At 31.0% G+C, this 25,744-nt stretch overlaps 1 protein-coding gene across 3 annotated transcripts in view; it reads right to left on the bottom strand.

Moving 5' to 3' along the window:
- The window catches only part of htt (huntingtin), a 310,315-nt gene that overhangs the window by 197,628 nt on the left and 86,943 nt on the right, over positions 1–25,744 (bottom strand). For all 3 annotated transcript variants that reach the window (XM_075355687.1, XM_075355696.1, XM_075355705.1), the window contains exons 13-18: positions 25,099–25,259; positions 21,141–21,247; positions 15,628–15,737; positions 13,238–13,350; positions 7,536–7,648; positions 760–845 (exon numbers count right to left, since the gene is read on the bottom strand). In XM_075355687.1, the coding sequence (XP_075211802.1) occupies positions 760–845; positions 7,536–7,648; positions 13,238–13,350; positions 15,628–15,737; positions 21,141–21,247; positions 25,099–25,259 (690 nt within the window). The remainder of the gene's footprint in view (positions 1–759; positions 846–7,535; positions 7,649–13,237; positions 13,351–15,627; positions 15,738–21,140; positions 21,248–25,098; positions 25,260–25,744) is intronic.

The following is a 25,744-nucleotide window of genomic DNA, read 5'->3' as shown; positions in this document are numbered from 1 at the left end:
CTTAAGCAAACTAATTTCAACTACCAATGTCTTGAGTTTCACAGTAAGGCAATTAGCCGAGATTTTAATTGCTTACTGCTTCTAAATTCTGTTTTTAAAGTCAGCAGTTCACCTTCTTCAAGTTGCTCATTTGAAACAATTGATCAGTAAATGACAATTACTATACTAAAGATAATATAAAAATCTAGGATGAAAACAGAAAAATCATATTTAAATAAGGAAAATGGTTTACAACCAGATGCAGACTTACACCTTTGTATCACAAATGTGTGAGGGTGTCCAAATAAAATAAAAGATTTTTCTGTTCACTGAAATTATTAGATCGTCACCATAAAGTAAAATCCAATTCTTTAACAATTTAAATAAAATAAGCTTCCTCACTTTAAAATCTGAAAACATTTTTTTTAACAAAATTCATTTTTCTTAATTACATAGTAATATATTCAGAATTTAAAAATTTGAGCTTGTAAAAATTACAAATAAGAAGGGGGCATGTGTAAAACTCTGTATTATTGAAAAAGTGCTGGAAATCATGTTTATATCACTATTTTATCACTTAAATATTGAAAATGGATAGAAAAAGTTTCCGTCTCTTTTGGAAACAATTTTTCTGGTATGGTCCTGAAAAAATCTTTACTTTTGAATTTTAGAGAAAAGAATATTCCAAAATTATTTTCATTTCTGAAGAATTTTTTCTTTATGATTATTTACCATGAGTATATATTTTATAAATTAGAAAATAAAAACATAATAGCCAACCTTCTTGTCCCCTGTCACAGACCAAAGCTGTGACTTATCATAATCAGTTTTCAAATCCATAGCCTGTAATGCACTTTCAGCCAAACCTGAAAAAATAAGAGCAAATAACTAACAACGTTAATAATGACAAGAGCAATAGTTTAACTGTAACAATAGTACCCTTAAGCAGAAAACAAATAAATCTATCACACTTTCAATAAAACAGAATTATAATTATATCACATACATTTCTCAATTACTTAGATTGTTATATCATAATGTACAAATAAAAAATAAATTCAAACTTTTAGGTTCGTCAAATTACTTTTGTTTAAAATGATCGATCCATTATATTTTTGGTATGACATATTTTATAACAGGTAAAATATTTATAAGGGAACACATTGGTAACATATTATTACCATATTCAAGTTTGTAAAACCTGTTCATATTACAGTATAATTCTCAATACAAAATACATCAGTCATGACAAATTATATTGTATATTGCATATATCAGTCAAATTAAAGTATACCAACAAAAGAATACTTAAATTTAATAGAAAAATTCCTTAAAGGATGTCAAATCTTAATACCCTGGTTACAATTTGTAACTGTTTTATTCAACTGTATAAGGAATTTTATTCTTATAGGTGAAGTTTTCAGGAAAACTGTCTGAAAGATTGTTTCTGCCTTTCAACTTCCATAGATTTCTTAAAAAATATTATTACGAAACTTTTCCAGTTTTAAGGTATAGCCTCACTAATTAATATGCACTGCTTTCAAAACTGAGTGATATATTTGAAAAATAACAGAGTTTCATGGAAATATAGGTTGAGGTTGATTCTGAACATCGGTTTAGACAGAATACGATATTTATAGATTATTACATGCAGTTCAATAAAATCATGTATCATTATGATTTGTTGAAGAATTTGGCAAGCACATAGGTAAGTGAATAATATTCTACAAGCACCTAGATCACTGAGGTTATTAATCTTCTGTCTTTTCTAATTCAGCATATTACCCGCATTACAATCATTCTTCGATTGGTAAAAGGCATTAAATAAAATTAAATTTCATGCACAGCTTGATCAACAAGCTGTGCATGTTGATCAAAGAATAAGATTATAAGTATAAGTGCAACACCATTTATTGTGTTTTTCATGATACAAATTTAAGTCAGAAATAAATGTTCTAATGATCAACTGTTTATATACTTAACAGTAATTAAAAACAAAAATCATAAAAAATTATTATAGTGACTTATTTATTTTTTTAAGTAAAGAGCCTCTTTGCTCTGAAACTCAATTTCTGGTAATTATTTCATAAAATATCAATAAAAATTGCATCATCTGAACAAGGTAGTTCCATATGAATGGATGCTACTATATGGATGGAATACACTCTTCTTAAACCAACATATTCAAACTAAACTAAAGAAATGTCACTAACAGTTTTACACAATTTCAGTGCTGAGAAATTATCAACCATTTCTTAGTTTTCTATTCAAAAAGCATCTATTAAAATAAAGTCTGTTAATTACACAGTCAACATAATTATATAAAAATAAATATCAATGAACAAGTTTGGTATGAAATGATTTTCCAAAATTTTTGTTTGATAAGTGATAGAACTAATTTTGAGTTCCCAGTTCCTTTAACTGTAAATTAAACGTACAGTTAAAGGAGCTAGAATGTTGTGCTATTTTTATAATATTGCATTTAAGAAAAGTTTATCCATATCATGATTATACAGAATTAATACTATTACTATAATGGAGAGCAAGAACAAGTGCCCAATGCAAATTGTGTGGTATTGTGAAAGCATCTTCTCTGAGAATATCAAGGTTATTTATTTCCAATTCTAGTTGTTCATTATACACAAATTTAAAAATCACAATCTTATTGCCATAGTTCAATTATTTCATAATAAGTCTTCAACAACTTTCTTATTTCAGTCTAAATCTTGATATCTCAGTACTGACTGAGACGGTAAATTTACCTTGACATAATGTTAAGTTCACAGAAGTCTGTCTTGATATATCTGTTTAATATATAAACCAAAAGTAATAATCCAAATAATTTAAGGTTTTATATCTTACAACCTTATGCAAATAATAATTAAATTATCAAACTATAGCTTAGTATGCACTGAGAAACATTGTCCCTAGACTGAATACAAACTGTCTCCAGACAATCACAAAAAAAGTTAATTTAGTACAAAGACAGTACATATACAAACAGAAACCCCTACAGAATCCATACTTGTCAATTGTAAATGCTGTTATGGCAAATGAAGTTGTCACCAAGGTTTATATGGGAAATTCACTAAGTTTGACTGACAAATTCAGTGTTATCATTTCTAGATTAAAATACAAGAATTGATTTATATATAATATGCTCAGCAAAAAAGAAAATAGATGTAAAAAAAAAGGCAAAGGAAATGTTTAAAAGTATATGTAATATACTCATGCGCATGTAAGGGCTTCGTTTAGGTATCACTCATAAGTAGCTAAATGCCTTATCAATAAAAAATCAAAAGTCACAGGCTAATTTTGTCCTGGTCCTGATGACTTAGCCAATAAAGTATTTCATAAATAAATGTACCAAGGACTGATATTCCTTAGGGTCAGAAATGGGTTTCTGCCATTTTTTCACCTGAATGCAATTTCAGAAAAAGTTTTGAAAAATATAATTTAATCTTCTTAAAGTATCGAACAGTTTTGAAAATGGTTTCAAGAAAATAAACCTAAAGGTTAATTTTCCCATAAAGCACTCACTGGTTTTGCATCACTAATTAGAGAATGTGAGATGTTGGTGATATAACATTTAACAGAAGCAGCATAATACTTTAAAGAACAGACATATGATCACATTAATAGAATATACTGCTTTTATATTCACAGAAAAATCCAGTACAAGGAAACTACCACTTATTTATACATACATATATAAATAAATAATAATAGTGCACATATTTTTTTTTTGTCTTCAGTCATTTGACTGGTTTGATGCAGCTCTCCAAGATTACCTATCTAGTGCTAGTCGTTTCATTTCAGTATACCCCCTACATCCTACATCCCTGACAATTTATTTTACGTATTCCAAATGTGGCCTGCCTACACAATTTTTTCCTTCTGCCTGTCCTTCCAATATTAAAGTGACTATTCCACGATGACTTAGTATGTGGCCTATAAGTCTGTCTCTTCTTTTAACTATATTTTTCCAAATGCTTCTTTCTTCATCTATTTGCCACAATACCTCTTCATTTGTCACTTTATCCACCCATCTGATTTTTAAAATTCTCCTGTAGCACCACATTTCAAAAGCTTCTAATCTTTTCTTCTCAGATACTCCGATCGTCCAAGCTTCACTTCCATATAAAGCGACACTCTAAACATATACTTTCAAAAATTTTTTCCTGACATTTAAATTAATTTTTGATGTAAACAAATTATATTTCTGACTGAAGGCTTGTTTCGCTTGTGCTATTTGGCATTTTATATCGCTCCTGCTTTGTCCATCTTTAATAATTCTACCTTACAAATAACAAAATTCTTCTACCTCCATAATCTTTTCTCCTCCTATTTTCACATTCAGTGGTCCATCTTCGTTATTTCTAATACATTTCATTACTTTTGTTTTGTTCTTGTTTATTTCCATGCGATAGTTCTTGCGTAGGACTTCAACTATACCATTCATTGTTTCTTCTAAATCCTTTTTACTCTCGGCTAGAATTACTATATCATCAGCAAATGGTAGCATCTTTATCTTTTCACTTTGTACTGTTACTCAGAATCTAAATTGTTCTTTAACATCATTAACTGCTAGTTCTATGTAAAGATTAAAAAGTAACGGAGATAGGGAACATTCTTGTCGGACTCCCTTTCTTATTATGGCTTCTTTCTTATGTTCTTCAATTATTACTGTTGCTGTTTGGTTTCTGTACATGTTAGCAATTGTTCTTCTATCTCTGTATTTGAACCCTAATTTTTTTAAAATGCTGAGCATTTTATTCCAGTCTACGTTATCGAATGCCTTTTCTAGATCTATAAACGCCAAGTATGTTGGTTTGTTTTTCTTTAATCTTCCTTCTACTATTAATCCGAGGCCTAAAATTGCTTCCCTTGTCCCTATACTTTTCCTAAAACCAAATTGGTCTTCTCCTAACACTTCTTCCACTCTCCTTTCAATTCTTCTGTATAGAATTCTAGTTAAGATTTTTGATGCATGACTAGTTAAACTAATTGTTCTGTATTCTTCACATTTATCTGCCCCTGCTTTCTTTGGTATCATGACTATAACAGTCTTTTTGAAGTTTGACGGAACTTCCCCTTTTTCATAAATATTACACACAGTTTGTATAATCTATCAATCGCTTCCTCACCTGCACTGCGTAGTAATTCTACAGGTATTCCATCTATTCCAGAAGCCTTTCTGCCATTTAAGTCTTTTAATGCTCTCTTAAATTCAGATCTCAGTATTGTTTCTCCCATTTCATCCTCACCACTTCCTCTTCTTCCTCTATAACACCATTTTCTAATTCATTTCCTCCGTATAACTCTTCAATATATTCCACCCATCTATCGACTTTACTTTTCGTATTATATATTGGTGTACCATCATTCTTTAACACATTATTAGATTTTAATTTATGTACCCCAAAATTTTCCTTAACTTTCCTGTATGCTCCGTCTATTTTACCAATGTTCATTTCTCTTTCCGCTTCTGAACACTTTTCTTTAATCCACTCTTCTTTCGCTAATTTGCACTTCCTGTTTATAGCATAGTTCCTTTTACTTTATAACTCCTTTTACTGTTTATAGTAGATAGTTCCTTTTACTTTCTTCATCACTAGCATTCTTATATTTTCTACCTTCATCCATCAGCTGCAATATATCGTCTGAAACCCAAGGTTTTCTACCACCAGTTCTCTTTATTCCGCCTAAGTTCACTTCTGCTGATTTAAGAATTGCCTTTTTAACATTCTCCCATTCTTCTTCTACATTTTCTACCTTATATTTTTTACTCAGACCTCTTGCGATGTTCTCCTCAAAAATCTTCTTTACCTCCTTTTCCTCAAGCTTCTTGAAATTCCACTGATTCATCTGACACCTTTTCTTCAGGTTTTTAAACCCCAATCTACATTTCATTATCACCAAATTATGGTCGCTATCAATGTCTACTCCAGGGTAAGTTTTGCAATCAATCAGTTGATTTCTAAATCTTTGCTTAACAATGATATAATCTATCTGATACGTTGCAGTAACGCCTGGCTTTTTCCAAATGTATATTCTTCTATTATGATTTTTAAATTGAGTGTTGGCAATCACTAAATTATACTTTGTGCAAAACTCTATAAGTCTGTCCCCTCTTTCATTCCTTTTGCCCAGCCCGTATTCATCCACTATATTTCCTTCCTTTCCTTTTCCAATGCTTGCATTCTAATCTCCAACTACTATTAAATTTTCATCTCCTTTTACGTGTTTAATTGCTTCATCAATCTCTTTGTATACACACTCTATCTTATCATCATCATGGGCGCTTGTAGGCATATAGACGTTAAAAATCGTTGTCGGTTTAGGGTTTGATTTTATCCTTATTACAATGATTCTATCGCTACACGTTTTGAAATACTCTACTCTCTTCCCTATCTTCTTGTTCATTATGAAACCTACTCCTGCCTGTCCATTATTTGAAGCTGAGTTAATTATTCTAAAATCAACAGACCAAAAGTCCCCTTCCTCTTCCCACCGAACCTCACTAATTCCTACTACATCCACATTTATCCTATCCATTTCCCTTTTTAAATTTTCTAGCCTACCAACCTTTTTTAAACTTCTAACATTCCACGCTCCGACTCGTAGAATGTTCATTTTTAATTTTCTGGTGACCCCTTCCTTAGTAGTCCCCACCCGGAGATCCGAACGGGGGACTAGTTTACCTCCGGAATATTTTACCAAGGAAGGCGCATCCATCATTGCTATATGAAAATGCAGAGAGCCACTTTTCTTGGAAAAAAAAGCAGCCGTAGTTTTCCATTGCTTTCAGCTGCGCAGTACTCAGAGGACTGAGTGATGTTGATATGGCCATTTAAGTCGTCCTGACTCACGCCCCTAACAACTACTGAAAGAGTTGCTGCCCTCTTTCAGGAATCATTCCTTGATCTGGCTCTCAACAGATATCTCTCCGATATGGTTGCACCTTCGGTCCAGCTACTCTGTATCACTGAGCACTCAAGCCCCCTCACCAACGGCAAGGTCTCATGATTCATAGAGGAGGAGTGCACATAAAATAAACATTAATTACTTACAATGAAAGAAGTTAAGTTAAGACCTGCATTTTATAAAATAACATAGTACCATTTTTTAACTTTTTTTTCCATTGTATAATATGTCCAGACCAGCCTTTAAGATTGATCTCTTGATTATATTCTAAATTTATTAATAATATATCCTAACTCAGTCATTCATTTCTAACAGCATAAAATGTTTTAAAAAAAAAAAAGATGAGAATTCGGATTACAGATTTCCAATGAAAATTCAACTGAGAAGATTTTGTCAATAAATAACAAATCTTGTTAAGTTGTAGGATAATTATAATCCTTTTATAGTAATTAATGAAAATAATTTTAATAATGAATTAGGTCAACTCTGTCTGAAACAAAAAATTATTTTAAAATAATAAATTCTATATCATATAAGTGTATATTTATGTGCATATTCTATTTATATATTATTTTCTATAAGTCTATTTATATATTATATTTATGTAAGTTACATAAAAATATTTCGACCTGCATACAAGTTTCCTGCTAACAGAAGCAGCCAATAATGTGAATCCAGATCATGTGATATAGGAGCAGATGTAAGAAAAGTCATCACAGTTGCAATAAGTCCAGCTGAAGGACTATAAATAAACAAGAGAAAAAAAAAACAGCATCATGTAAAATAAATACTTAAGCACAATAATACACATAATTTTCTGATCAGTATTATATTCCAATTAAAAAGTCACTTTATATTACAGATTATGACCAGCAAATATGTTTATAGCAACAACTGATATAGTCAGTCATTAATGGAGAAAAATCTGGAGAATAGATAAACAAATATAAATGTGAACTAATAGTACAAGGGCAATCAAATATAAACAGTAATTTTTTTTTCTTTATAAATTTATTAATTAATAATATACACAATTCATTACTTCATCATTTCTCTATGTAGTCTCCTGCACAATCTACACACTTTTGCCAATGATTTAGAAGCTTGAATATTCCTTGTTCATAAAAATTTGAAGATTAGTTGTCAACCAATGGCTCATGCGCTCCAGATGTCAAGATTTGACATCTTCATTGTTTTTGAATCGTTTCAAAGCCACATTCACATTTTGCTGAATGTGGAAAAATCAATGAATAAAACTCCCCTCAACTCAAAAACAATTGTTGCAAGAACTTTTCTGACTGACAGACTGGGCAACCCCTTCCTTCGCCATTCCTTACTTGCCATTTTTGGCTCTGGAGTGTAATGATGGACCCATGCCTCATCACATGTGATGATGTGCCTCAAAAAATCATCCCCTTCTTGCCGAAATCAATTCAGAAGTTCCTTACAGATCTCCAATCTGAACTGTTTTTAATTTTCAGTCAACAATCTCGGAAACTACTCAGCACTACTTTTTCTAAAGCAAAAATGATCAGCGACAATGGATTGAGCATTCCCACAGCTGATATGTATTTCTGACACGATTTATTCAACAGTGAAATGGCGATCACCTTAGATAAGCTCTCGAACAGCACAGATGTTGTCAGCTGTGAGACTTGACCTTAGACATCGATCATGACTTTCGTTTTCTACACTTTCTCACCTGCTCCTTAACTGTCTGGCTCACATATACACTTGGTTCTGGGATAGTGTAGCGTCCTCAAACTGTACCTTTAAACAAGTTAAAATTTCTGCAGGTTTAACACCTTCATTAGTTAAAAACTTTATGATTATATGTTGTGCAACAGATGAAGAACCTCTTGCTAACTCATGACTGTACTGATGACAGAACAGCGCAAAGGAGCTAACAAAGCTTGTTTCCCCTCTCTAACATATTGAACATTAACCTGCCACTCCACCATCCAACTCAAAACTGCCTGCTGCGTAGAATAGCAAAATTACTATTTAAATTTGATTCACCCTCCTTCATAAAAAAATACTTAATATTTTATTTATTTTTTAAAAACCATTTTAAGTGGTATATACTACTATGGCCTCTAACAAATCAAATGTTAATAAAAATGCAGTATTACAGATAACAATCAAATAACTGCAGTTTCAGCCAGCTCAGTTCAGTTTTAAGTTGCTCACCTGGTTTAAAATAAATACATAACCGGTGTTTCAAAAAGGACACAACCCCCTTTGTTTTCAACATTAATTTAATACAAAAATATTAATGTTAATTAAATACTTATATACAACAATATTCAAATTACCATTAATAGCTTTACAACAGATGTTCAAAATCATTTCCTGTGATCGCGATGCAGATTCGTACATGTTTCATAACATTTGCAGCCACTTTTTGTAACGTTTGCTCACTAATGTTTGAAATCTCACTTTCAACGTTAGCCTTCAATTTGTCAAGTGTATAAGGATTGTTTTTAAAAACTACACTTTTTAAATACCCCTAAACAAAAAAATGCTGCTGGTGTAAGATCTGGAAATTTTGGGAGGCCACAACTCTTTTGATATCAAATGACGGCCAAAAGATTTCTGTAATATATCCAGCATTTCACTAGCAGTATGACACGTTGCATTATCCTGCTCGCACCTACATTCTTGCTTGTATAAATCTAGCACGGCAATGAACTGTTGCAATAAACCACACCATTTACAGATTTGTCAAAAAATAAAGGCCCTATTACACGACACCGGTAGATTGCACCCAAACACCAATTTTGCGTGCATGTAATGGTCGATCATGAAACGCACGAGGATTTTCAACGCTCCATATTTGACAGTTTTGGATGTTATTGTAGCCACCCAACTGAAGCCATGCCTTGTTGCTGAAATAAACATGATCAAAAATTTCAATACTGTTGTCATTAACAAAATAACGAAACCAAAGACAATACTGTAAACATTTTCTGTGGTCTATTTCCTTCAGTTCTCAAATGACACCAATACAATAAGCATGCAATTGTAATTTTTTAGTAGCCCTGAAAGCTGTAGATAGTGAAAGCCCAGCCTGAAGATAACTTTCTGAGCGATTTTCTGGGTGAACGAGTCAAACGTTCTTTCACATCCTCCAGAACTTCTATTGTTAACAGTGATAATCGAGTCAACCTGTGCTTTTCCAATCATGTAAACTGCCAGTCTCATGAAATTTATTAATCAAACTCAATATTGTTGACTTATTAGGAACTGAAGAATTAGGAAATTTTATCAAAAACTTGTCTTTCACTCATTCGTAAGATTTATACGCACAATAAGTCTCAATAATAAACATATGTTCGTCCTTGGCAAAAAATATAGTTAACACAATAGAGACAAACTTATACTGGTACAGCACTAGTGTATGAGAAGGACATTTCAACTGTTACAAGCTACTAACCAACATCCTACAGTGTTGCCAACCGACAAGTAGGGAGAAATAAAATTTAGCTATGTGTGACTTCTATCTTCTTAATCTTAGGGTTGCATCCTTTTTGAAACACCCGTTACATTATATATTCTATATAATTACAAAAAATATATAATTACTAATTAATTAAGTAATTACTAAATTAATAATAAATAATTAATATTATTAATTATAATTAATTAATTAATTACTAATTAAATATAATATATAAACATCAGCATATAATTTTTGAGGGATGAACATAGTTATTTTTCTTCTTATCCTCAACCTATCCTCAGTAACTGTCTACAGTAACTCAGTCTGTCTACAGTACGGTCTGTCTCTCAGTAACTGTCTTCCTATCCTCAGTAACATGATCATCCTCCACGAAATTTCTCTCTCAAGCCTGATGTTTGATTTGATAATGTGGATGCCATTCTTTTACGATATTCAGGAATGTTGTTTGGGGTTGGTCCTCTTCCTGCCGTTCCTTTTACTATTTCTTCAAGCAATTAAGTGCGCCATGATTAATGATGCAGTAAATGACCAACCCTGTCATTACTTCAAGTATTGAAGATGAAATAAAATCTACAAAGGACTGCTGAAAGGTACTGATGAGAGACTGGAATGAATGCTGTAATAGAAGGTGAAGAGGTAGGTGTGGTAGAAAAATTTGGCTTAGGGATAAGAAATGAAAGGGAGAACAGATTAGTAGAATTTTTCCAAGAAAATAGTTATTTATAGCCAATACTTTAAAACAATGGAGACCAAAAAACATTAAAATAATGGAGAAGAAAGTCATGGGTATCTCCTGGAGACAAATCTCCCTATCAGATAGACCACAGCTTAGTAAATGAAAGGTGAAGGAATAATTTTAAGAAAGACAATGGATTATCAGGTGCAGGTATCAATATTGATCATGTGCTTTTTAAGATGGAAATGAGAATAGCTTTAAAGAAGGTACAGGAAACGAACACAGTTAAGAAATAAAAGGAACTTGCAAAAGTTGAATAAATTGTATGAGGAAACAATAGGAGGAAAACCTAAGCCAACTTCAAGCCAATTAAAAAAAAAATGAAAATGTGATCAATGAGGAGACCTAGATAAGAATAAAAAATATCATAACAAAAACAGCAGAGGAAGAAGTACACCTTTATGAGGAAAATAGATGCAAGAAACCATGCAAAACAGAACTGAAAAATAGAACAAAAATACAAAAGAAATTAGAAGAAAGAAGACGGTGTAAGAATAAAACAGGAAAAAATGAAAGAGCAATGTATCACAAATAAAATAATGAGTTAAGGATGAAAATACAAAAAACTAAGGAAAGGTAGTTGAAGGAAGAGTGCAATAGTACTGAGGATATATTAAAGAAACGGCAGTATAATATGATGTATAGGAAGATGAAGAGCATACATGAGATTAAATAGAAAGGAAATGTTAAAATGATATAAACTGAGGATAAGGATGGTAAAATGCTACAGAGGAGAAAGCTGGAAGGAATACACTGCAGGTCCTGCAACTGACAAGAGAGAAACCTGATGTTATTTGTTTTATAGTGAAAATAAGATTACCATGAGATATGATATGAGTGTAAACACAAACATACATAAGGATCTACATTTTTAAATTTTAAGAAAATTGAGACTTGAATATAAGGAGATAACAATTATTTATCTTCTACAGAATCAGGTAGCAGTCACAGATGAAAAAAATACAAGGTGTAAATTCAGAAACAAATGAGGCAAAGGTGTAGGCATTGTCTTCAAATTCTAAACAGAACAAGCAATATAGGAAATGAAGGAAATATTTGAGATAAGAGCAACTATTCAAGGAAGAAAATATAGACATTAAGATTCACTGATCAACTAAAGATGAATTACAAGAAATAGTGAATGCCATGGATTTATAGGCAAATACTATACACAAAAGTGGAAGAACTTTCACTTTAAGTAATAGAATTGCAACACAACAGATGGACGAAATAAGATAGATTTAAAATGCAGGCTATAAACAAGCAAGGTGAGCTTTTATGCAAAACTAAGTCCATTAGTATCAAATATAGATAAAAGAATTGGAAAGACATTCTTACAAGCATTGGTGTATAGCGTAGAACTATGGTAATGAAGCATAGGTAACAGGAAAAACAGAATGGGAAAGAATAGAGGTCTTTGAAAATGTAATGTTAAAGAAATATGTTGAAAATTAAACAAGTTGGAAATTTTAAATGAAGAGGCCTTAAGATAAATATAAGAGAAGAGAAATTTGAGGTTGAATTTTACAGAGACAACCTAGGTTAGTAGCCTGCCTGTGTATTAAGACATAGACAGAAAACAGAATGGCATATATAAAACAAATAACTGAAAATATAAGATGTAGTAAATATGCTAAGATTAGCAGCTAGAGTAAAGGAGAAAAGCATCAAACAATTCAATTAACTCCAAGGATTACAAAACAAGGGTCTTGAGCAAAGATGATAAATGTTATCACCTTAAATCTGATGTAATTTCATCATATGGAATACATCTCTTGGAAAATTATCTTAGGCAATATGAATAAGTGGGATTACAACAAGTTAGGATATTTGTCAATGGTTAAACCAACATTTATTAAACCAGTTTCTATAAATTAAACACATTTAAGTAATAATATATATATATATAATGTTTACCTTTGCAAACTATAGGCATATATAGTCATGGAGCAAGTAACACAATTTATGTTACTAAAAAAAAATATACAAATAAATAGAAAGCAATAATTATATACATTTTTCAATTTATACTCATTTAAATGTATCAAATGAACATTACATTAATACTAGACACAAAAAATTGGCAAGTTTTAAAATTCAACTCATTGTGACAAAATGGAGATTCATAATACCTTGATGACTTTGTTGAACCTGTACTGCACCCAAGTTTGCACTGCCATGCTCTGCGATAAACACTGCATGGAAATCGTGAAGACAGAAGACCTAATGTCTCACAACAACCAGCCTGAAAAAAATAAAATATTTTTTTAACTTCATAAAGTAATAAATTCCCTTTATGAATCATGAGACCTTGCTGATAGTAAGGGTGCTTGAGGCTCAGTGATACAGAGTAGCTGGACCAAAGCTGCAACCATATCGGAGAGGTATCTGTCGAGAGCCAGACTAAGGAATGAATCCTGAAAGAGAGCAGTAACTCTTTCAGTAGTTGTTTAGGTCAGGACGACTTAAACGGCCATATCAACATCACTCAATCTTCTGAGTACTGCACAGCTGAAAGCAATGGGAAACTACAGCTGCTTTTTTTCCCCAAGAAAATGTAGCTCTCTGCATTTTTATATAACAAAGATGGAGGCACCTTTCTTGGTAAAAGATTCTGGAGGTAACTAGTTCCCCGTTCAGATCTCCAGGTGGGGACTACTAAGGAAGGGGTCACCAGAAAATTAAGAAATAATAACATTCTACGAGTTGCAGCATGGAATGTTAGAAGTCTAAAAAAGGTTGGTAGGTTAGAAAATATAGAGGGAAATGGATAGGATAAATGCAAATGTTGTAGAAATAGAAATTAGTGAGGTTCAGTGGGAAGAGGAAAATGACTTTTGGTCAGGTGATTCTAGAATTAACTCAGCTTCAAATAATGGACGGGCAGGAGTAGGTTTCGTAATAAGCAAGATAGGGAAGAGAGTAGAGTATTTCAAAACGTGTAGCGAAAGAATCATTGTAATAAGGATAAAATATAACGTCTATATGCCTACAAGCGCCCATGATGATGATGAGCTAGAGTATGTATACAAAGAAATTGATGAAGCAATTAAACACGTAAAAGGAGATGAAAATTTAATAATAGTTGGAGATTGGAATGCAAGCATTGGAAAAGGCAAGGAAGGAAATATTGTGGGTGAATACAGGCTGGGGAAAAATGAATGAAAGAAGGGACTGACTTACAGAGTTTTGTACAAAGTATAATTTAGTAATTGCCAACACCCAGTTTAAAAATCATAATAGAAGAATAGACACATGGAAAAAGCCAGGTGGTACTGCAAGGTATCAGATAGATTATATTATGGTTAAGTAAAGATTTAGAAATCAACTCATTGACTGCAAAGCTTACCCTGGAGCAGATGATATAGTAATTCTAGCCGAGAGTAAAAAGGATTTAGAAGAAACAATGAACGGCATGGATGAAGTCCTATGCAAGAACTACCACATGAAAATAAACAAGAACAAAACAAAAGTAATGAAATGTAGTAGAAATAATGAAGATGAACCACTGAATGTGAAAATAGGAGGAGAAAAGATTATGGAGGTAGAAGAATTTTGTTATTTGGGAAGTAGAATTACTAAAGATGGACGAAGCAGGAGCGATATAAAATGCGGAATAGCACAGGCAAAACAAACCTTCAGTCAGAAATATAACTTTTTACATCAAAAATTAATGTAAATGTCCGGAAAAGATTTTTGAAAGTATATGTTTGGAGTGTCGCTTTATATGGAAGTGAAACTTGTACGATTGGAGTACCTGAGAAGAAAATATTAGAAGCTTTTGATATGTGATGCTGTAGGAGAATGTTAAAAATCAGATGGGTGGATAAAGTGACAAATGAAGAGGTGTTGCAGCAAATCAATGAAGAAAGCATTTGAAAAAATATAGTTAAAAGAAGAGACAGACTTATAGGCCATATATTAAGGCATCCTGGAATAGTCGCTTTAACATTAGTCGCTTTAAAACTGTGCAGGCAGGCAACATTAGAAATATGAAAAACAAATTGTTAGGGATGTAGGATGTAGAGAGTATACCAAAATGAAACGACTGGCACTAGATAAGGAATCTTGGACAGCTACATCAAACCAGTCAAATGACTGAAGACAAAAAAGAAAAGAGAAATGAAAATAAAAAGAGATAACCCATATGTAAATTTACAAATTTAATTTCAAAATAAACCATATTTCAATGATTCTTTTTTTTAATTACATTAAAATGTTAACAAATTGATACAAAGAAACACAAATTGATGTTCATCAAATACTGACAGAATCAACAATAATAATAATTAAATGAGCTATATTTACCCATACATATGCAATAAATTAAAAAAGGTATCTTTAAAATCTAAGGAAATGATGAAAGCAATTTGGTAAAAATCCTTAGCTAATAAATTGTTTTAGTATGGGAAAAATAAAAATTAATGAATACAAAACAAAAATATTAAAGTTTGCAAAGTAATTTCTGTATAGAAAATACATGGTAGTTAAAATTAATGAATATTTTAGAAATAAAACATACAGCAAGATATTTTGAAGTAGACTGTAGCAATAAATATGATAAGGAGCTGACTATTCTAGACAATCCAGCTTCAATTTTTGGATTTGGTCTGTCATTTTCATCAGGAATATCTGAAAAAAAAGATTTATGTAAATATTAATCAAATAATATTTTTAGATAAATACAAGGCAATTTTTTTAAATAAGGTCTATTTTGATATTATCACTGACTGCAACAACAAAGTGGGATTATGAATGTGCCATGTTCTAATATGATGTAATACCCAGCTGTTGGTCATTTAGCAAGATGATTGTTGCGATTTGTGAGCAATTTAAATTGAGTGCTGCAATATGTTTTTTGTTAGGAAAAAACAAAAAAAGCGCTAATGGAATTCACAACAACTTTGTGGGCAAACATTGGATGATAGTAAAGTTAGGCAATGGTACTGTTTGTTTACAGAAAGGCAAATGAATGTTCATGATGAACACAGCAGTCATGTATTAGTGATGACAGATGAGTTAGTAAGAGAAGTGAATGGTAAGTTACTGTAAATGTTAACTTATGACTGATTTTCTGGACGCAGAACACTTGTTAAATGAACCATAAAACTTTGTTTTAACCGAGATCTGTTATTCAAAACAAAGAATGTGATTTGTTATCCAGCAGAGGTTGTTTTTTCACAACAGTTCTTCGACCAAAACAGCACCTCACCTCAAGCTGTGTACTCAAACTTTTCAAACTGCTGAAAAGGTTTGTTTGGAAACTTTTTGTCTCTCCATTCTGTATCCCCAGTCTCACGCCAAATTATTACTACTTATTCACACATTTAGAGAAATAGCTCAGATTGCAGCAAATGGCAGTTAATTAAAGAATGTCATTACTAACTGGATCAAGACACAAGTATAGAGCTTCGATGATAATAAAATAAGCAAGCTTTGAAACAATATCAAAAATTATGCAAGTCAATGTTAATTATGTAGAAAAATAAAGAAAACTGGTAGATTGTTTTGGCTGCAAAAAATCATTTTTATTTTCAATATTTTTTTTTTATTTCAAAACACACCATGCTTAAAAAATGCAATTCATAAATTGACCAAACCAACATCCCAGTAACTATAAAAAGGAAAAGAAGAAAATGTTTATTAGGCCATTTTAAAACAATAATGAAGACAACAATCTATTTAATTTTTTGAATATTTTTCAACTGTTGAAGAGTCCATACAAATCCCTTTCAAAACCCCAGAATAGATATCCTTTTGCAACCCTTTACTATTAATGTTTAATATTTTATATATATAAAACTTAAAAAGAAAGACAATCCATTATCAAGAAGATACTATGTTTTCTTTCCTGCAACTGATTACTATCAGCATATGTGTTTAGTTTATTCCATTATGAAGACTTAATGAATTATAATTTTTTTAATAAAAGTGGTCAACAATGATTTTGTTTCACATTCAATTTTTGCAAAATCAGCAAAGATATTTTTGGGTGGTAATTGATGCATGTTTATGAAGATATCTGAAAATTATTGTGCTTTTACTTGGATTGAAACACTAAATTTTATTGTTTCATGCATAAGGCAGCAGTGATACGAGATACTACAAAAAATACTCTGCCCAATGAGAACTGATTGAAATATCAGAAAAATTCAGTTAATCAGGCACTAGTAACATCTGAAAAAGCTTATCTTCCATCACTACACATTAACTTAGGGTGAAAAATTCTGTTAAAGCAATGAATCATAATGGTATTAGGATTCTAGTTTCTGAAAGGCAAGTTCCAAAATATAAGTGATGCCAAAACCAAGTGGTAAGATAAAAGATAATTAAAATATTAATTAAAGATTCTGAATCTGAAAAAGTTAGTATGGGGTTGAAGCTACTACACAAAAATTATTTCAGAATGTGCAAAATACTTCCTAGGAAGCCACAAATTAGAAAACTATAGAGAACTTTGATGTCTCAAAATGAATTTCTTACATTTTCCCTGAATGTTGGTACTGTGAGTGATGAAGAGTACTTTCATCATGAAATTTCCACCATAGAATTACACTATAAATTGAACCCAAAAGTTCTAAATGTCTGTTGCTGGAATCTAAAGAAAAATCTAACTCAAGTGAATTACAGTAGAAAATTCAAAAGGAGATTTTAAGCTCAGTAAGCAGTTAATGTAATGTATTGTTATTTTACAATCATGTGTATTTTTTTTTGCAAAATTCAAAATCTAAAATATAACTGATGGAAAAGAATAAGATATTTGAAATTAATGTAAAAAAATACCATAAGTATAACTTAATTGAAATTTTTTAAGTATAATAATGGTTTTCCTTACAGTAGCCATGGCATAATAGTACTACAATGAAAAACTTTCTTTTCACATCCTACCACTAAATAGCAATAATACCTGCCTATAACAGCACCACTCACCAGTAACATACAATCTAAGAAAGTAGCCATGCATTGTACAAGAGTTGATCGATAAAACATCTTGTTATTCTGTGAAGAGGAATGCTAACAGGACTGACCAATTCTAAAAACTGTACACAAACCAGTCATTATTAGAATAATAACCTTGTTATGCCAATGGCTTAACTCACTGGTTACCTTTATTAAACTAAGACCCTAAGCTCCTTTCTGACAAAATAACAGATTATGAATTACACTCCAGGTGAAAAATCTTACATAAAAGACAATGACAGCAAAAAAAAGCTGCATCTACCTAAAAGTAGTTGCAAAGTATGTGTTAACGAGATAAGGAGTTTGAAATATAAAAGCAAAGAAATGACACAAGCCATGTGCAAATTTATAAACAGATAAGAAAAAAGAGATATAAAATGTAACTTACAAGGAAAGATATAATGAAATAGAAAGAAGATGAGGGTACAATTTAACTATTCTGATTGCAAATTACATGACTGCACAAGCTATTTTAGATTAAATTTCTCAAACCTGTCCACAAGACCTGTTTAACTATGTGCCTAGCACATATATCTACATATTTTCTGATATATATATATATATATATATATATATATTGCTCAACAATATATATATATATATATATATATATATATATATATATATGTCAAAACTTAGATTTTCACTTCATGATTGCAGATTAAGACAACGGTACGTAGAACCTGATATTTATTGTATATTTTTAAAAGTTTTTTCTTCTTTCACTTCCTATATACAAGAATGATCAGACAGAATATTACTGCATATTATAACTAGACTAAATCATTATTCATGTCTTTGCCCTATACTTTTTATTTAATTATTTTTTGAAAGTAGAAATATCTTTATAATTGAAATTTGTTATAAGGTAAAAAAATAAATACATAAATAAACATTAAATTATAATTATAACAGGGATTAGACTTCAGTATTAATAACCTAAAAATTTTAATAGGAAGCTTTCATATAATTTTTGTACAATTTTGTATAGGTAAATTTTTTTGGTCAAAGTTTTACTAAATTTTCCTTACTAATTTAACTGAAATTGATATAAAAAATTTCCTATAAACCTTGTGTGAATGTATGCATGAATGCGTATGTGCATATGCATGTAAAAAGATCTGTTCTAAACACAAACAAAAATTTTGAATTGTGCAGCTATACGGAATTTGACTGACAAAAGGACTGGTATAACAATATAGAGCAGTATATAACACTGTATATCCCACTAAGAGCTATTTTTATTAAATGCAGTTCATCTGAGACCAGTTCATGTCACTGTTTGACTCATTTTCACATTTTTACAATGAATGATTCATGCAAGCAGCATGATTTTAAAAAATGACATGAATCAGATTATAATGATCCATGCTAAGGAAAGCAATCACAACGTTGACATATATCTCTTACAAAAGTCAAAGAATTTTCTTATTATAATTTTTTTTTCTAATATGTATGTTCACACACAGATGTGAACAATAAGCAACCCGTAGCCCAATGAATGAGGAAAAGTACGACACATAAGTGAGATGTAATCTTGTGTAGACTCAGAACAACTATTCCTGAGATGTGTCATTAATTGAACCGCGACCACGAAAGTATGCCAGTATCCACTAACTATTCAAATCTGTATAAAACCAACTAACCTTTACTAGCATTTGACATTTAACTTTACAGGAATTAGTAGGTATGAGTAACATTTTAACTGGCTCAAACCACAATATTCTGACTGAAAAAGTTGGAAATTGGATCAGACCAATAATTTTTCACTGAAAATAATGACTGAAAAAAACTGAGAATGCACTAAATTACCAAAAATTCTGTAATTTGGTTGATGTCAGAAGATCAAAAAGATCATTATGTTGTGGTCAGTCAACTGTTACATTTTTCCATTTATGCCAAAACACTTGTAAATAACAACATAACAGGGGACATCATAACTGTCATGCTAATAGTTTTTCTGACAGTTAAGGTATCATTAACTATAATTTTTTTTTCTTAGAAAAAAATTATACATTGACAGTACTACTTAGAAGTTTAAAAAACATACAAACAAAGAAATAACAGCAGGAAAAGGCCTTAACTTTGGCGTTTAACTCGGGCTGCTTCACACAATAACAAATCAGACCTTTTTTTTGTTTCCTTAACAAAAAATCAAGATTATAAGGCCTAAGATTTGACATGATTAAAGAGATTAAGAAAAATGTAAAAGAGATGTAAAGATGTAAAAGAGATTTAAATGTTAAGAGATTTTGAAAATGATTGATTGTGAAATACCTTTACACAATAGTAAAGGCAATTCTACTCTGAACATTTTATGACTGTTTCCTGAAGTGGAAACCGTTAGGATAAGTGAGAGAAGGGAATTACTTTGAGGGCGACAAGAATCAATAGCTCCCAGAAAGCCTAAAAATTTATATAGCAAAAGTTTTGTTATTTGTTTAATAGGTCTCATGCTTGATTTTATTAAACATCCTTCGTTTGTTGAAATATTTAATACTGAGATCAACAAACCAGGAAGTATACATGCTTTTCTTAAACAAGATTTAAAAATTTGTTTGGCATTTTAAACCAACTCTGGGAGACTCATTATTTAAAAAAAAATTCTGATGCATTAATTTTTAGTTTTTATGAAAAACTAAAGGCCTAGGATTTTATATGACTTATACGTGCTTTGGTGGTTTCATTTTATTATTCTCATTGTATATAATTATTAATACATATAACAATAATAATTATAATTTTTTTAATAAATGAATTATAATTATTCTTTCAAAATACAGTTTTTTTTTTAATTAAATTTCAGATATAAATACTCCCTGGTTTGAAGTTGATTGAACTTGTAACTTTCCTTCCCCCTTTACTGTTAAACAACTTCACAATTCCCATAAGAAAAAAATTATTAAATAATGAACAAAAAAAATTAACACATTCGCAGAATGCACAAAATAATTTAATAACAAAAAGTAGAATCCAACAAAATGTAAAAAGTAATATAAAAAAAGATGGGTATAACTTAAAGACCTTAACTAAACTTTAAAGGGAAATAATCAAAATTGTAACAGCTGACAATACCTTGATCAAAGAGTCCTGACAATATCTTTTGCCTGAAAAGCAACCCATATGTTGTGACTATATCTTCCTGGTTGTGATCAACTGGATAGAAGAGGTTTTCCACAAATCTAAAAATAAATAAAAAGTAAACATGAAATTAACTAATATTTCAACACCTCCTTCATGTAGAGCTCTTCATAACACTGGTTTTCTTCCAGATACCTTTTCTTTTTTAATATCTGGAAGAGTCCCATGGTCAAAAAAAATTTTTTTAAGGGATAATTGTTTAATATTTTATTCTTTTTAATTCATGTCCTCTAAAATCTTTTAGTAAACAGCATTCACAAAAACTATTCACACAAGTTAAGAGTGAGAAATCCCAGTTTGAAATTTCAAAAACATTTTCTCCTAATAAATCATGAAAAAATTTGCCAAAAGGAGGATGAAATAACCATTCCCCAATCTAAATACACTTGAAAATTTCTAAAAAGGTTTTTAGAAATTTAATTTTTGTCTGTTGAAAGTTCTTGTTAAAGTGTAACCTGTGAGTAAATAAAAAAAATTCACAGGGAATAGAATGGGTTTAACTAATAAAACAATAACCTCATAATATTTTAATGATGTGTAGAATAAATCTACTACATTTTTTACAATTCCATAAATGTTTGCTATCTCTGATCAAAATAGATTCATTCTGTAAACTTTGCTATTGATGCTAAATCACACTAACAGATAAACTGAAGTGATGGATTAACTTTACAATGAAGGATCTTAGTTGCAGTTTAGTAACAAAAGTAAAAATAGAATAAAAATAAAATGAAATTCAAAGAGGTGAAAACTGTTCTATCAGCAGGAAAGATGATTGTTGCCCACTATCTTTTGGAATGCTTATGCAATATCAAAATAAGAAAAACTAGGTTTTTTCACAACGCTCACTCTTCTGTGATTACTACAACATTGTTTGAATTGCACAGCAAAATTCTTCTGTATCCCCCTACCCACTAAACTTAGCACCTTCAAATTATTGCCTTTTTCAAAATATGAACAAGCATCTTGGTGGAAAGAGATTTAGATGAAATGCTGAAGTTACTGCTGAAATATCTACCTATTTTCAAGAGTTTGATAAATCATGCTATAAGGATGGAAACAAAAACTTGAGCATCATTAAACTAAATGAACAGTCTTGAAAGGAGATTATGTTGAGAAACAGAAGATTTTTTCTGAAAAATTGTATCTTCTTTACTTCTACAAAATCCAATCCTATGTCCCAGATCTGACACACATATGAGTATAGTAGTTCACTTTTATTTGGTAACTCTTTTCTACTTAAACATCATACTTATTTTTTTTTTTAACTCTATTTCATTACTTGAACATTGGTTTGAGCAAATTTTTTTTTGTCTCAGTGATATAGTAATTAGTTTGATCCAGCTTTTGTGATGTAATTTAATAATTTTTTTTTTTTTTTTTTTATTATTATAAAATGACTGAAATAGTTTAAACTTGTAAATAGCATGTGCATTTGTATTGTTATATAAAATAAATAGTTAAATGCACTTCATTTACAGGACATATGTCAGTCAGTCAAATTTAAAATTTTCTCATCAGATTAAATAATAATAATTTTTAAATAATTCATTATGACCATAAATGACAAGAGTTTCATATTTATTTAGTTTCATTCATTGATTAATTATGCAAGATACAGATCAGATATGTTATTTGTTTTATCTCTATAAATAAATGTGGAGGTCTGGGATTATTGATTTGAAACATCAGTAAAGTATTAGAAAATTTTTTAAGTAAATATAATCTTTCATGCTGAACATGTTCAAGGAACTTCTTCCTAGGTACTAATAGTAGTAAATTTTCTAATCAATACCATTACAATACTTTAAGTGCAAATTTGTAACTCTACAAACTCATTTCCACAGCATCTATTCTGTGGCCAATGACAATCACACCTTCTACTTTTCAAACAACCCTCCTTCTTCCCATCCCCTACCATCTATTTATATATTAAATGAAATTTCAATCACCAAACACAGTAAATAGATAAGTTAAACTTACCATATTAATTCCAAGAATCGATTTTCACAGGATCCTGCATCTTAAATTGGTATTTAATTCTTTAATTACATTAAAATACATTATTTTTATAATCTGTGAATTTTGAATTTGTCAAAATTGTTATTGATTTATAAATTTTGAGATTTATTACAGACAAATATGCAAATTCTGCTGCCCAGTACTGGATGTATATATATATATATACACGAGGTGTGTGAGAAAAATAATAAGATTGGTAACACTGCGAGCCATCTGGCAATGCTGTGTGTACCGGTCTGTGCTAGACCAGTTTGTTCATCCCTTCCACTTGCTCAGTACGAGTTTCAACTCCGTTCAGCCAACACATTATTTTCGACAGCACCATCAGTGAAGTTGTGTTTTTGTTGTGTATTACGAAAATGGAGCATCCGAATTTAGTGCAACGTTGTGCAATCAAGTTTTGTGTTAAACTTGGGGAATCCGTGAGTGTGAGTGACCTTTGAAAAGTTGAAACAGGCCATTGGGAATATTGCTTATCAAGAGCACAAGTTTTCCACTGGCACAAATCAGTTTTGGCAGGCCGAGAACACGTTGAAGATCAACCTCGCTCAGGGAGACCTTCAACTTAAAAATCTGACGAAAATGTTGAGCATGTGAGGCATTGTGAGACAGACCGTCGTTTAACAATAAGAATGATGAGTGAACAGTTAAATTTAAACACTTTCAATGTACATCAAATTTTGACAGACAATTTGGACGTGCGAAAGGTTTGTCCAAAATTGGTGCCGAAAAACCTCACAACGGAACAGAAAGGCAATCAAAGAAACATCACCTGATCACAGGTGATGAATCCTGAATATTTGAGTACGATCCTGTAACAAAGCAAAGACTCCGTCATCTCCTCGACTGAAAAAATGTCGAATGAGCAAATCAAAGATCAAAACCATGCTGATTTGCTTTTTGGGAAGTAGGGGTATTGTGCATAAAGAATTTGTTCCTCCAGGACAAACTGTCAACCAAGTGTTTTACAAAGGTGTCCCTGAAAGGATCAGGAAAAGAGTGATTCGCGTGAGACCAGACACTGTAGACAAGTGGATGCTTCATCATGACAATGCCCCGTGTCACACGGCCATTTCCATCAGGGAATTTTTGACCTCAAAACGCATTCCTACGGTTCCTCAACCCCCCTATTCACCTGATTTGAGTCATTGTGACTTTTTTCTTTTCCCAAAATTGAAACATGTCTTAAAAGGACGTCATTTTATAACTCTGGAGAACATTCAAAAGACTATGACCGACCAGTTAAAAGCCCTACCAGTTGAAACCTTCCAGCGCTGCTACCAGGAGTGGAAACAACGACTCCGCCAGTGTATAGCTGCCCAAGGGAACTACTTTGAAGGCGATAATATTGTTGTTTGAAAAAATTCTTACACATCTCGTATATATATATATATATATATATATATATATATTATAATCGACAAGATTACCTAGAATTACTGATATATCAGTTTGCATATCCCAACACTGATATCAGTGTTGGGATATGCAGAAGAACAGAGTAACAGAAAGAAACAGCTTGTTTCTTTCTGTTTGTTCACAATTAATGAATTTTGAATTCATTATTTTTTATAATAAATAATGAACGATACACTATTTAGAATCTTTAAGCAACATATTGTACAAACACATTATAGAACAAATACATTATTTAACAATTACTAACAGGCTTCTGAACATTTTGCATACAAGTACCATTAACAATAGTAGACATGCGCAACAACAGTAAAGAAAGGGTTCCATGATTTAGAATTTTCACATGGAATAACAATTTTCACATAATTTTAAAGAAATTATCAGTAATTTTTTTAATTATTATTTTTTGCCATGCTGTTCAAAAAATAAGAATGAGATAAAAGTAAATTAAAACCTTGCTATTGCCTCAGCAGTTGCTTTCCTAACCCTATTATCCTGGTCTGTAAGTTGTGTAAACATAACAGAGTGTAATACTTTATCCTGAAAACTGTTATTTCCAATAACATAACTTATGGTCATATAATTCAGCCCTGACAGCAATTCAACTACTTTAACCTGGAACATATATAAAAAAAAATAAACACTAAAAGTTTAAAACTAAAAATATGCTTCTGTAGCAAAATTACAAAGAAATATAAAAGAGAAATAAAATCTTGAACTGTATATTTAACAGGAAAGTATTATTAATATACCTACAGTTAAAATAACTTGAAAATATTTATTCTTTAGTTTTCCAGTGCCTTAAACTTACTTCCTTCTAAATATTTTTTTGCTGTTTCCATAAAACAAACAATAAAAAGGCTTTACATGCACATGAACACACAGACACACAAGCATGCTCACATTCACCAAAACCTTTCACAAAACATCCTTTGAACTCTGGTGCTAGATAGCCCAGAAGGTTAGTATGTAAACTGCAGTATCCTAAGAGTATGATTTTATCTCTTCTTTTCAAGAGCTGGTGGTCAATTTTGTTGATAGAAGAATTTCTTATCACATCATGTCTAAGTGAAAAAGAAGTTAAGCATTGCAGGACAACA

Source organism: Lycorma delicatula, chromosome 1 (assembly GCF_047948215.1).
Source record: "Lycorma delicatula isolate Av1 chromosome 1, ASM4794821v1, whole genome shotgun sequence".
Classification (NCBI taxonomy): Eukaryota; Metazoa; Arthropoda; class Insecta; order Hemiptera; family Fulgoridae; genus Lycorma; species Lycorma delicatula.
This window is presented reverse-complemented; position numbering and strand designations above follow the sequence as displayed.